The sequence below is a fragment of the Jaculus jaculus genome, chromosome 6 (assembly GCF_020740685.1).
Source record: "Jaculus jaculus isolate mJacJac1 chromosome 6, mJacJac1.mat.Y.cur, whole genome shotgun sequence".
NCBI lineage: Eukaryota > Metazoa > Chordata > Mammalia > Rodentia > Dipodidae > Jaculus > Jaculus jaculus.
The window spans coordinates 166916589-166928246 of NC_059107.1; the positions used below are offsets into that span (position 1 = coordinate 166916589).

General features: G+C 49.9%; 2 protein-coding genes across 2 annotated transcripts; both read left to right on the forward strand.

Moving 5' to 3' along the window:
* Positions 1-1846, forward strand: Adm2 (adrenomedullin 2). Its single transcript, XM_004650412.2, has 3 exons — positions 1-160; positions 291-402; positions 1044-1846. Exons 2-3 carry the CDS (start codon positions 302-304, stop codon positions 1378-1380), a joined length of 438 nt encoding a protein of 145 aa, XP_004650469.1. The 5' UTR covers positions 1-160; positions 291-301; the 3' UTR covers positions 1381-1846.
* A 6049-nt stretch (positions 1847-7895) lies between these two features.
* Positions 7896-10851, forward strand: Miox (myo-inositol oxygenase). Its single transcript, XM_004650413.2, has 10 exons — positions 7896-8014; positions 8444-8524; positions 9065-9145; positions 9294-9456; positions 9646-9713; positions 9823-9932; positions 10067-10134; positions 10226-10275; positions 10364-10476; positions 10576-10851. The coding sequence occupies exons 1-10, from the start codon at positions 8000-8002 to the stop codon at positions 10682-10684; spliced, it is 858 nt and encodes a 285-aa protein (XP_004650470.1). The 5' UTR covers positions 7896-7999; the 3' UTR covers positions 10685-10851.
* Positions 10852-11658: the final 807 nt, after the last annotated feature.

Consider the following 11658-nt stretch of genomic DNA (forward strand, 5'->3'; position numbering starts at 1 on the left):
AGTGCAGCCGCGGTTTGTCCCACGCAGGACCCCAGATGGCTAGCTAACCCTGAGACCCCGACCCACCCAGCAGATTCCGCTACGTGATCTGGGAACTGCCAACAGACCCCAGACCCACCGGCTCTTTTGGCGTGAGGGATCCGCTCCCTGGCTGGCTCAGGTACCAACTTGCCAATGTCCAGCGCCCCCGGGCAGCTGAGGGCTCCCCTGCGGGCGAGCAAGAAGGTGGCTCCAGGCCAAGGCTGCCTGTCATCCCTCATCTGTGGGCTTTCTGCCTCCTCTTTCTGCAGACCCGCCCGCCATGGCCCGGCTCCGGACAGTCACGGTCACCCTCGGTTGCATCAGCCTCCTCTACCTGCTCCCAGGCACGCTGTCTGGTGGCCTGAGGCTCGCCCGACCCAAGTGAGTACAGGGCCTGTTTCAGCCCCATAGCCCGTGACCCCGTAAGCATTTGTGACATCCCCAAGTCTCTCCCTTGGGGACCCAGCTTTTTTGAGAGCTTATCTCCCAATTCAGAGACCAACCCCAGCACGTCCAGCGTTACTTAAAGCGAAGCAAAAATGAGGCCTCTCTTCCTTTGCCTCCTCCTACGTAGCTAGGGTAGTTGCCCCCACAGTCACACACATTGACAGAAAACTTCCTCAAACAATGGAGTCTGCCTGAGAAGAGGAGGCTGGAGACATCCTCAGGCCTGCTGACCTCTGACTGCCTGAGGGAAGGGAGGAGAGGGATCCTTGTGAATACTAAGAGCAGTGGCCCACAGAGCCCTGGTGCCCTTTGCCCAGGGAGTTGCTATTAATGGGACATGTGATCTGGGCCACTGAGATGGCCATGCTTCCAGAAATGATCTCAGAAAGGAGGTGGGCTTCCCCTGGCAGTGCCCTAGGCTGTGTGTGGGTGGGGGCTTTGGCTTCCCCTGGTTTGAGGCCAGGCAATTAGGGAAACTATGGGTTTCCCCTGCCAGTGCCCCCAAGCCTGAGTGGAGGGAAAGTGAGTGGGTTTGAAGGCCCCCTCAGTTTACATCTTCCTTCTTACCCCTGCAGGGAGCCCACAGCCCGGACTTCTTCCAGTGGCCTGCAGCCTCCTCATCTTGCACCCTGGCCTGTAGTCTGGAAGCTTCACCAGGCACCACAGCCACAGGGGAGGGCCAAGCTGACCTCTGCTGTGGGTCAGCCTTTCCAACATGGTGGCTCACGACACCCAAGTCCCCGGCGACAGTTGGGCCCCCGAAGGCCCCAAGCCCAGCTTCTTCGGGTAGGCTGTGTGCTGGGCACCTGCCAAGTGCAGAACCTAAGCCACCGCCTGTGGCAGCTTGTCCGGCCATCTGGCAGGCGAGACTCAGCTCCTGTGGACCCTAGCAGCCCCCACAGTTATGGCTGAGGTGGTTTCTGGCTTCTTCTAGCTAGAGGGCTGTACCCTGATCCCAAAGCCACAGCTGAGTCCCCAACCTTGGCCCAATCCCTCTGAAATCCTGCAGGCATCAGATCTGCAGCAACTACGCCTACACAACTTTGGATATGTAAACCTATGAGGATTTGTGAATCTACTCCACAGCATCTGCTTCACCAGGGGCCTGTGTGCCCCAGAACGATGTACACTCAGGGGACAGGCACTGGGCAGAGGTGGCTGGCAGCATTAGATCCAAAAAGGGCTTGAGAGTAGGAGTTGGCCCAAGGAAGTGGAGCAGAAGCCAGGGTCTTAAACACACAAGACCACCTCTGAGCAAGCAGGAGAGAGAGGCTGAAGTGGCCCCATGTGGTCCCCTCTCCTACAGGGAATTAAAATGTGGCTATGGGCCAAAGCTGTGGTTGCTCTCCTGTGCAGTTTGCCCTGTGCATGTGCCTGATCTGGAGTCATGACTTTTTTTTTTCAAGGTAGGGTCTCTCTCTCTCTCTCTCTAGCTCAGGCTGACCTGGAACTCACTCTGTTGTCCCAGGCTGGCCTCAAACTCACGACAAGCCTCCTACCTCTGCCTCCCAAGTGCTGGGATTAAAGGCGTGTGCCATCACGTCTGGCGGCTGGAGTCATGACTTTTTGTCTGTGCCCTGAGACAGAAGGGTTAGTATTAGCAGCAGGAAGAGCAGTAATGCTGTGGTCTTCAACGTCGGGGACAGGGGAGAAACCTCCATGGCTCCAGTTGCCAACCCTGGAATCTAGGCAAAGGTAGTAGTGCTGGAGAGCCCACATTAATCCCCTTTTGGGCAGCCAGGAAAAAGTGTTCACTCCTGGTCTATTCTGGGGCAAAGCACAACAGAGACACCCCTTCTTACCCTTAGGGCAGGGCAGAGAAGAGGGCAAGGTACCCCAGGTCAAAAGGGTTAATTAAGACCCACCTTCATGTTGGTCATAGTGGCACATGCTGTAATCTCAACACTCAGGAGGCTGGGGCAGGAAGATAAGGAGTTCCAGGCCAGCCCCAGCTGTATAGCAAGACCTGTCTCAAAACAAGCAAACAAACAATAACAACAACAAAAATACTACTTCAAATGAAAAAAGAAGCATTTAACCCCACCTCAGGGGAGCTGGAAGCATCTGGATAAGGATGGCTACATATCCCACTCTACCCTGTATGGGTGCCCAGCAACACCAGGAGTGGGACAGTGCAGTCTGACAGCAGTCTCCATCCAAGATCCTGGGGAAAGGAGAGCAACTGCAAAAGATATATAAATAAGAGAAGCAAATCAATCAGAATTACAAATTCAAGACCAGGCTGGGCTAAATTAAAAAAAAAAAAAAAAGCAAGCAGGGCATGGTGGTACACACCTTTAATCGCAGCACTCTGGAGGCAAAGTTAGGAATCACTGAAATTCAAGGACACCCTGAGACATATAGTGAGTTGCAGGCCAGCCTGTGGTAGAAAAATACCCTACCTCAAAAACAAACAAACAAAAGAACCACAGCCAGGGAGAGCAGAAGATCCTGCTCTGAAGAACAGGGCTATTATACATGTTAAGTCACTCAAACCTCACAATTGTCCCCTCGGAACACAGGGTTAAAAAGGAATTTTATTCCTTAGCAAATCTCACATAGCATTTGCAAATGTTTGGCCTCCTCTGTCACTCTGGTGGGTGCACTTCTTTATTCCAAGTCTTCAGGTAGCCACACAGAAGTCAGGACAGTCACTGCAGTGCCCTCACTTCCCTTGGACTATCTGGTCCACATGTAGGAGAGTCCTGAAAGTGCCTCTCTGTGCTTCCATCTTTATGCTTGCTCTTCCAGATAAGGGGTCACCTAGTTCAGGTAACTAACTTACTATATTTCCAAGCTGAGCCCTCTGAAAACAGTGCAGTTTGCGCCTTGCTGGAACAGAGGTCTCAGCACACAGGGAACCAAATCAGGAAATATAGCAAGAGTTGGTGCATGTGTTGGGGGGCTTGACAGGATGTCAGGCTACCTGTAAGAAGCCAAGGTCCAGGATAGATCTGGGAATAGCAGAAGCTCCACAGGTCACGTCCCTATGCTCACAGGAGTCTGTGGCAGCTGACAGAAGCATATAAGTAGAGACTGGCAAGGTCCTTGATGCAGGCCCCTGGATCACATGCCCTGTGGCCACAAAAAGACATTGATAGAGGTAGGTGAGCAGTAAGGATAGATATTAGGTCCAAGGAGTAAAGGCAAGCAAGGAGAAGTCCAGGGGAAGCTGGGGAGAGGTAGAATCTCTGAGACTGAGTTTGCCTGGACTCTCCCAGGCCCCCTGGGTCCTGGGCAAGATCCAGACTTATATCACTCCTGGGCTTGTGTGGTCTGTCCCTCGGCACAAGGTGTTCCCTCTTCCAGAAGCACCTTCCATCTCTCCCCCCAAACACCTCTTTTCGCTGACATCCTGCATGCTCTCAGCCTGGACTCAGACCAGCTGCAGAGTCACAGAATCCCACACACAAGTGGCCTCATCCAAGGCTGCTGAGTGTGAGGCTTTTCCATGAAGGAGGAGGACTACTAATATCCTGTGCAATGTCAGGAAGAGTACTGGTCATGACCCTCAGCCTTGTAACTGGTGTGGTGCCAGCCCCACACTATGCTTGACCACACTTGGTTACCTCATAATGCCCCCATGCAGAGATCTAGTGGCAACTCTGCCCTCCCTACCCTACCTCCAAGGCCACCTTCCAGCTGATCTCACATTTCCATTCTGTTGTCCCTGCCTCAATAATCTGTCTAGATACTGGTACCTTTTATTGACTGAGGCCTGCTCCACCTGATTTTGGGCCCATGGTTATAGCTTCATCCCAAAGACCCTCACTCTGGTCAGTGTACACTGAACATTTAGGACACAAGACACACTGGAGAGGCCAGCTTTGCCCTCCAAGGGCTGACATTTTATCAGGAGAAGGCAGAAGGAAACACATCTCAAAGGTAGATGAGCAAAGACTGAGGCAGGCTGCAGTTTGCCCTTTAAGGTTGCTGGCGTGTTAATGCAGCTGAGTGGGGATCCCATGGAATATAGAGTCAACTCTACGGGTTTCTCACCTAGAAGTCTCATAGGACCTACCCTTCCTGGTTCCAAGCACCCTACCCAGGCAGGTGTTTCTGTCTGTTGGATCCCTGGTGTCTCCTTAGGACAAGAGAACCCACATGGTGGTTTAAATCCTGATCACATGAGCCCCTTGCCTAGGAGCCCAAGACCTTCTTTATCCAGACATCAGGCAGACTTGCTCTGAGATGTCTCCTGACTTTGGCCCTGATCTTGCCTAGAGCAGAATTTGTAAAAATGCTAAATCAGAGCTGGGGATATAGCTCAATGGTAGAACATTTGCCTAATATGTGAGGCCCTTGGCTTAATCCTCACCACTGCCAAACAAAATCTCTAACTGAGTTTATGGAGAAACCTCTCTCCCACACTGATATCTGATTACATGCCTGCCTCCAGCAAGAATCCATTGAAGAAGCCACCCCCAGCAAGAGCCCTTGTACCCCCGATGTCTCATTACTTTCCCACCCCCGTCTTCCCTGTGCTCATTGGCTTTAAATCCCAACCTATTTATATTTATTTTATTTTTTTATTTGAGAGAGAAACAGGCAGACACACAGAGAGAATGGGTGTACCAGGGCATGCATCTGGCTTACATGAATCCCAAGGAATTGAACCTGGGTTCTTTGGTTTTGCAGGCAAGTGACTTAACTGATAAGCCATCTCTCCAGCCCCCAAACCTGTCTTGATTGTATTTGATTTCACTGCCCTATTGTGACAGTCTCAAATAAAGTCTTCCTTACTATTTTAATAAGGATGTGATTGTGGGTCAGGTGTCTTAGTCACCAGCCTCAGGGATGCTTTTTCTCCCTCTCTCTGTCTGATACTGGGGGTTGAACCCAAGACATTTTGCACATGATAGGCAAGAATTTGACTGTATATCCCAGACTAGAATATTTTTTGAAATATTTTATTTATTTATTTATTTATTTATTTATTTATTTATTTGAGAGAGAATGGGCATGCCAGAGCCTGTAGCCATTGCACACAAACTCCAAATGCATGTGCCACCGTGTGCATCTGGTTTAAGTGGGTTCTGGGGAGTCAAAACTCGGGTCCTTACTTTGAAGGCAAGCACTTTAACTGCTAAGTCATCTCTCTAGCCTAAGAAGATGAATATATATGTGTGATATGTGTGTGTGTGTGTGTGTGTGTGTGTGTGTGTGTGTATTTGTTTTTCAAGGTAAGGTTTCACTGTAGCCCAGGCTGACCTGGAATTCACTCTATATTCTCAGGGTGGCCTCAAAACTCATGGCGATCCTCCTATGTCTGCCGCCCAAGTGCTGGATTAAAGGCGTGCACCACCATGCCTGGCTCTCTCTGCTTTTATTTTATTTTTTTAATTTTATTTACTAGAGAGAGAGGGAGAGAATGGAGAATGGGTATGCCAGGGCTCTCAGCTGCTGCAAACAAATTCCAGATGCATGTGCCTCCTTGGCATATGGCCTATGTGGGGTTCTTGGCAATCAAACCTGTGCCCTTTGGTTTTGCAGGCAAGTTTCCTCAATAGCTAGGCCATCCCTCCCCGCCACCCCTTTTTTTGAGGTAGGGTCTCACTGTAGCTCAGGCTGACCTGGAATTCACTATGTAGTCTCAGGGTGGCCTCAAACTCACAGTGATCTTCCTACCTCTGCCTCCTGAGTGCTGGGATTAAAGGCATGCGCCACCACACCCGGCTTTATTTTATTTTATTTATTTGCAAGGAGAGAGAGGGAGAGAGAGAGAGGGATAAAGAGAGTAGATAGAGAGAGAATGGACATGCCAGAGCCTCTAGCCACTGAAAATGAACTCCAGATGTGTGTGCCCCCTTGTACATCTGGCTTAAGTGGGTACTGGGGAATTGAAGCTGGGTCCCTTGGCTTAGTGGTTAAACGCTTGCCTGTGAAGCCTCAGGACCCTGGTTTGAGGCTCAGTTCCCCAGAACTCACGTTAGCCAGATGCACAAGGGGGCGCATGCATCTGGAGTTTGTTTGCAGTGGCTGGAGGCCCTGGCGTGCCCATTCTCTCTCTCTCTATATATATATATCTGCCTCTTTCTCTCTGTCTGTTGCTCTCAAATAAATAAAAAATTTTAAAAAATAAAGGTGTGTGCCACCATGCCCAGCTTAGAATAATTTATTTGTGTGTATGTGCATGTGTTCAAATGCATGTGGGTAAATGTGTGTACTGGTGTGTGCACAAGTGTGCATGTGTGTACAAAGGCCAGAGGACAACTTTGGTGTCATCATCAGGAGCACTGTCCACACCCACCTCTCTTTGAAAAAGGGTCTCTCATTGGTCTAGAGCTACTTAACTAAGCTAGACTGGCTGGCCAGTGAACTCCAGGGATTTCCTCAACACAAGGATCATAGGTATGTACTACCACGTTGACATTTACATGGGTACTAGGCATCAAACTTAGGTTCTCATGTTTGCAAAGCAAGCACTGTACTGACTGAGCCCCTCTGCAGCCCTAATTACTTTTTTCCCCCTTTGTTTTTTTCAAGGCAGGACCTCACTTAGTCGAGGCTGACCTGAAACTCATTCTGTAGCCCTAGGCCAGCCTTAAATTTATAGCGATCCTCCTTCTTCAGCCTCCTGAGCACTAGGATTAAAGGCATGTGCCACTACACCTGCCCCCCAAATTCCTTCTTCTTCTTTTTTTATTGTGGTCAAACAATTTTATTAGACGTGAAGGTGGGGAGGCTGAAGACATCCATGGAGTACCACGCATGGATCTCCATGTTTTCCTTGTCACTGAAAGCCCTAATTTCTTCTTGAATAAGTCTCTGCCCACCTATAATACACAAATGCCCTAGGGCAAGGTTTTGCTTTTTATTTATTTATTTATTTATTTATTTATTTATTTATTTATTTGATAGTGACAAAGAGAGAGAGAAAGAGAGAGAGGGGGTGAATGCACACTTCAGGGCCTCCAGCTACTGCAAACAAACTCCAGACATGAGCACCCCTTGTGCATTTGGCTAACGTGGGTCCTGGGGAATCGAGCCTCCAACCAGGGTCCTTAGCTTCACAGGCAAGTGCTTAACTGCTAAGCCATCTCTACAGCCCAAGGTTTTGTTTTCTGAGTGAGATAAGGTATAGGAGATCATGTGCTTTAGGGTAGAGTCTGGGATTGCATGACTGTCACAAGGTGCCAACTTCAGGCATGGAGTTGTTTAAAAAGCAGAGATAGAAGCTGAAGAGATTGCTCAGTGGTTAAAGGTGTTTTCTTGCAAAGCCTGCCAGCCTGGATTCAAATCCCTAGTACACCAAAAGCCAGATGCACAAGGTGGTGCATGTGCCTGTGTTTGCAGCAGTCTTGGATATATGAAAAGGTCAGTCAGTTACTCCTGGCCTGAGGGGACTGCTCCAGCACTGACACATTAACTTGCTGAGGCCAGGAGGAGGGTGGATGGTCACTCATTACCAAAAGCTAAGGCCAAGGGTATCTGGTCACTTATGTAACCTGTGGGCATATATAGAATACTTGGGCCTTAGGGCTCCCATCTACTTGCAGATTTTGCCACCTGAGCACTGGTCTCTTTCAGGATGAAAGTGGCTGTGGTGAGTACCCCACACCAGTGCAGGAGTAGCTCCACCAAACTCCCACTGGATGGCCAATTGTAGGGAAGAGACTCCACTTTCTTCAGGGGCTCCTGATCATCCAGGTCACAGGGCATCCTCTTTTCTGTTGTGATAAGCAGCCCCCCAAAACAAGGCTCCCAGTGGAGTCAGGCCTCCTCCTTTCACCTGCAAGGGTGCCAAGTAGGGGTACTGCTGGCTCTTAACCAGAATCCTCTCACCCTAGAAGCAGCCATAAGCCAACACTGGCTCACTGGGCAGATAAGGAACAGGAGCGAGAGCTCCTGACCTGCCAAAGCTGGTGCAGAGCTGGACATGGGATGAGGCTGTGCCTCAGGTGTCTTAGTTTCCAGCCCTGGGGATACTCATACTTACTTGTGGACATGACATGATGTGGCCCAATTCAACCAGGGTCCAGACCCTTCCCTGATCTATCGACCTGATGTGGACCTAGAGTCAGCCAAAAAGGAGGGTAACTTCCGAAATTTTACTGTAAGTAACTGCTCCCCCCCCCCCCCGTTCTGCCCTTCTCACCTTCCCTGCCTAGTCTCTCTTATTAGATTCTAAGGTCCACAGCAGAGGGCCAAGACAGTTTCTTGGATCCAAGAGTTTACTGAGGGTATAGGAAGAAACAGGGAAAGAGAAGAAGGGAAAGAAAGGGGTGTGTGCATGCAAGAGAGAGAGAAAGAGGGAGAGATTGAGAGGAATACATGTAGGAAAGTCCAAATGAGAGCTAATGAGGGCCAGGAAGTGGGTTTTATGGGGAAAGGAGAAAAACTACTCTGTGAGGGAGGGGCCATGGGCGGTATGCCGAGGATGTGGGTTGGGGGAAAGTGGCCTTCCTTTCTCTTAGCCCATTACCATACCACCATACCATGAGACTTTTCCAGAGTCCCAAATTTAACATGGCCAGGTAGTAGGGGAGAGAGAAGAGGTGATAAGTAGAGGGCCTGGCCTTGGGGAGGGAAGGTCATGGCTACCTGGTGTTCAGGCTTAGCCAGACAAAAAAAACCTTTGCTGTTTGGCTTATAGTCAGGCCCTCTCCTGGACCGTGTCTTTGCTACCTACAAGCTGATGCACACACACCAAACAGTGGACTTCGTCAGCAGAAAGGTACAAGTTTCCTATTACCTATGTAGACTCTGAGACTGAGGGATCCATGACCCCCCCAGCCTAATGTATCCCCAAATAAGGTGGCTCTGCTTTACAGCCCCTTTCCTATGGGACCCAGAGAAAGGCTGACTTTTCCTCTCTCCTCCAGCATATCCAGTTTGGGGGCTTCTCTTATAAGAAAATGACAGTCATGGAGGCTATAGACATGCTGGATAACCTGGTGGATGAGTCGGACCCTGATGTGGACTTCCCCAACTCCTTCCATGCCTTCCAGACAGCAGAGGGCATCCGGAAGGCCCACCCAGACAAGGGTGTGCCCTCACCCTGTGGTTGGGGAGGTGCTACCTCTGCCCTGGGAAGGGACCTCAGGGGCTTGATCCTCTCCCAGAGGTCCCATGCTGGAAACAGCTGGCCCTGGTGTCCTCGCACATAGTCCATAGTCAGCTTAGCCCACTTTTTTTTCCCCTGGCATCCCTATCCCACATATCTCTCTTTCACAGACTGGTTCCACCTTGTTGGGCTTTTGCACGATCTGGGGAAGGTCCTGGCTCTATGGGGGGAGCCACAGGTGAGGGCCAGGTGTGGGGAGTAAGAAAGTGCCATCGGCTCTGGGCTTGAGTACACCGTGGGAATCAGACCAGTGTACTCTCCACTCATAGCTGCTTGTTTATTCCCAGTGGGCAGTTGTTGGAGACACTTTTCCTGTGGGCTGTCGTCCCCAGGCCTCTGTGGTGTTCTGTGACTCTACTTTTCAGGAAAATCCTGATCTCCAAGACCCTCGATACAGGTACCTAGGGGAAAGGGTCCTACTTCAATGTAGTGTAGCAGCTGGTCTTCCCTGCCTGCACCCCCAGTCCCAGTTACAGTCTCTCTCTCTCTCTCTCTCTCTCTCTCTCTCTTTTTTTTTTTTTATCATTGTAGCACAGAGCTTGGCATGTACCAGCCTCAATGTGGACTTGAGAATGTCCTCATGTCTTGGGGTCATGATGGTGAGGACAGTTGGAGGCAAAGGGGCAATGTGGAGATGGCGGTGAGGTCAGTCCTTCTAAGCTCCTGATGGTGACATCCTCTCTTCTGCAGAGTACATGTACCAAATGATGAAGTTTAACAAGTTCTCTTTGCCCTTGGAGGTAAGTAGAGGAAGGCTAATTACTGGAGTCAGTCTGCCCAGTCTAGCTAGTCTGGAAGATGTGAGTATGCTTGGTGTGGCCTCCACAGGCCTTCTACATGATCCGATTCCACTCCTTCTACCCGTGGCACACTGGTGGTGACTACCAGAAGCTATGCAACCAGCAAGACTTGGACATGCTGCCCTGGGTGAAAGAGTTCAAGTGCGACCTTCCCTAAGGAGGGTGGTGAAGGGGATTGGTGGGGGTGGTGAAGGGCTGTTCCTCTTGAAGCTCACTGCCTCTTCCCTCTGCTCTCTGCAGCAAGTTTGACCTCTATACCAAGTGTCCTGACCTGCCGGATGTAGACAGCTTGAGGCCCTACTACCAGGGGTTGATAGACAAGTACTGTCCAGGCATCCTGAGCTGGTAACTGGCTAACAACAACACTGCCCACCCCCCAGGAAAAACTACTAAAGTGGCCCCCAGGCCTGGCAACTGTCAGATACATGACAGTCCACTCAGGCCCCACACACCTGCCCACAGTCATCACCCTTGTGGTCACATGCATCAGGTAGCAATAAAGATTAAAAGAGCTTACCAGGCTGTTTTATTTTTTAAAATATTTTATTTATTTATTTGAGAAAGAAAGAGGGAGAGAGAGAGAGAGAGCAAGCATGACAGGGTTTCCTGCCACTGTAAATGGACTCCAGACATATTGTGCATCTGGCTTTATGTGGGTATTAGAAAATTGAATCTGGGCCCTCAGAATTTGCAAGCAAGTACCTTTAACCACTCCAGCCCCAGTTTTTAAATTTTGTTTTTTCAAGGTAGGCTCTCGTTCTAGCCCAAGCGGACCTGGAATTCACTATGTAGTCTCAGTCTGGCCTTGAACTCAGAACCTCCTACCTCTACCTCCTGAGTGCTGGGATTAAAGACTTACGCCAACACACCCAACCTACATTGCCTTTTATTTTTTTCCTGTAGTTCAGAGATTGCTCCTTCTCTGTATGGATATGGAGAGGGGCTTTTAGGCTGGCTGTGTTGCTGTCTAATGCAACAAGACACCTATATTGGCTGTGGTGGCACATGCCTGTAACCTCAGCATATACAGACCCAGACTGGTCTTGAACTTGCAGTCCTATTGACTCAGCTTCCTAGTGTTGGGATTACAAGAGTGTCACTATGGGGTCTATAGAGTTTTGTTTTCTTTTGTTCAAGGCAGGGTTTCACTCTAGCATGGTCTGACCTGGAAGTCACTATGGAGTCTCAGGGTGGCCTTGAACTCACAGCAATCCTCCTACCTTTGCCTCCCGAGTGCTGGAATTAAAGGTGTGCACCACCATGCCTGGCTTAATATTTTATTGTTATTTATTTACCAAAGAGAGAGAGAGAGAACCTGTATGC

Bases quoted from the DNA above. Each gene is read 5' to 3' on its own strand.
- Adm2 (XM_004650412.2), top strand. From the start codon at position 302: ATGGCCCGGCTCCGGACAGTCACGGTCACCCTCGGTTGCATCAGCCTC. The intron at 403-1,043 runs GTGAGTACAGGG...TTACCCCTGCAG, and splicing joins CTGAGGCTCGCCCGACCCAA to GGAGCCCACAGCCCGGACTT.
- Miox (XM_004650413.2), top strand. The intron at 8,525-9,064 runs GTAAGTAACTGC...TTTGGCTTATAG, and splicing joins GTAACTTCCGAAATTTTACT to TCAGGCCCTCTCCTGGACCG. The intron at 9,714-9,822 runs GTGAGGGCCAGG...GTTTATTCCCAG, and splicing joins CTCTATGGGGGGAGCCACAG to TGGGCAGTTGTTGGAGACAC.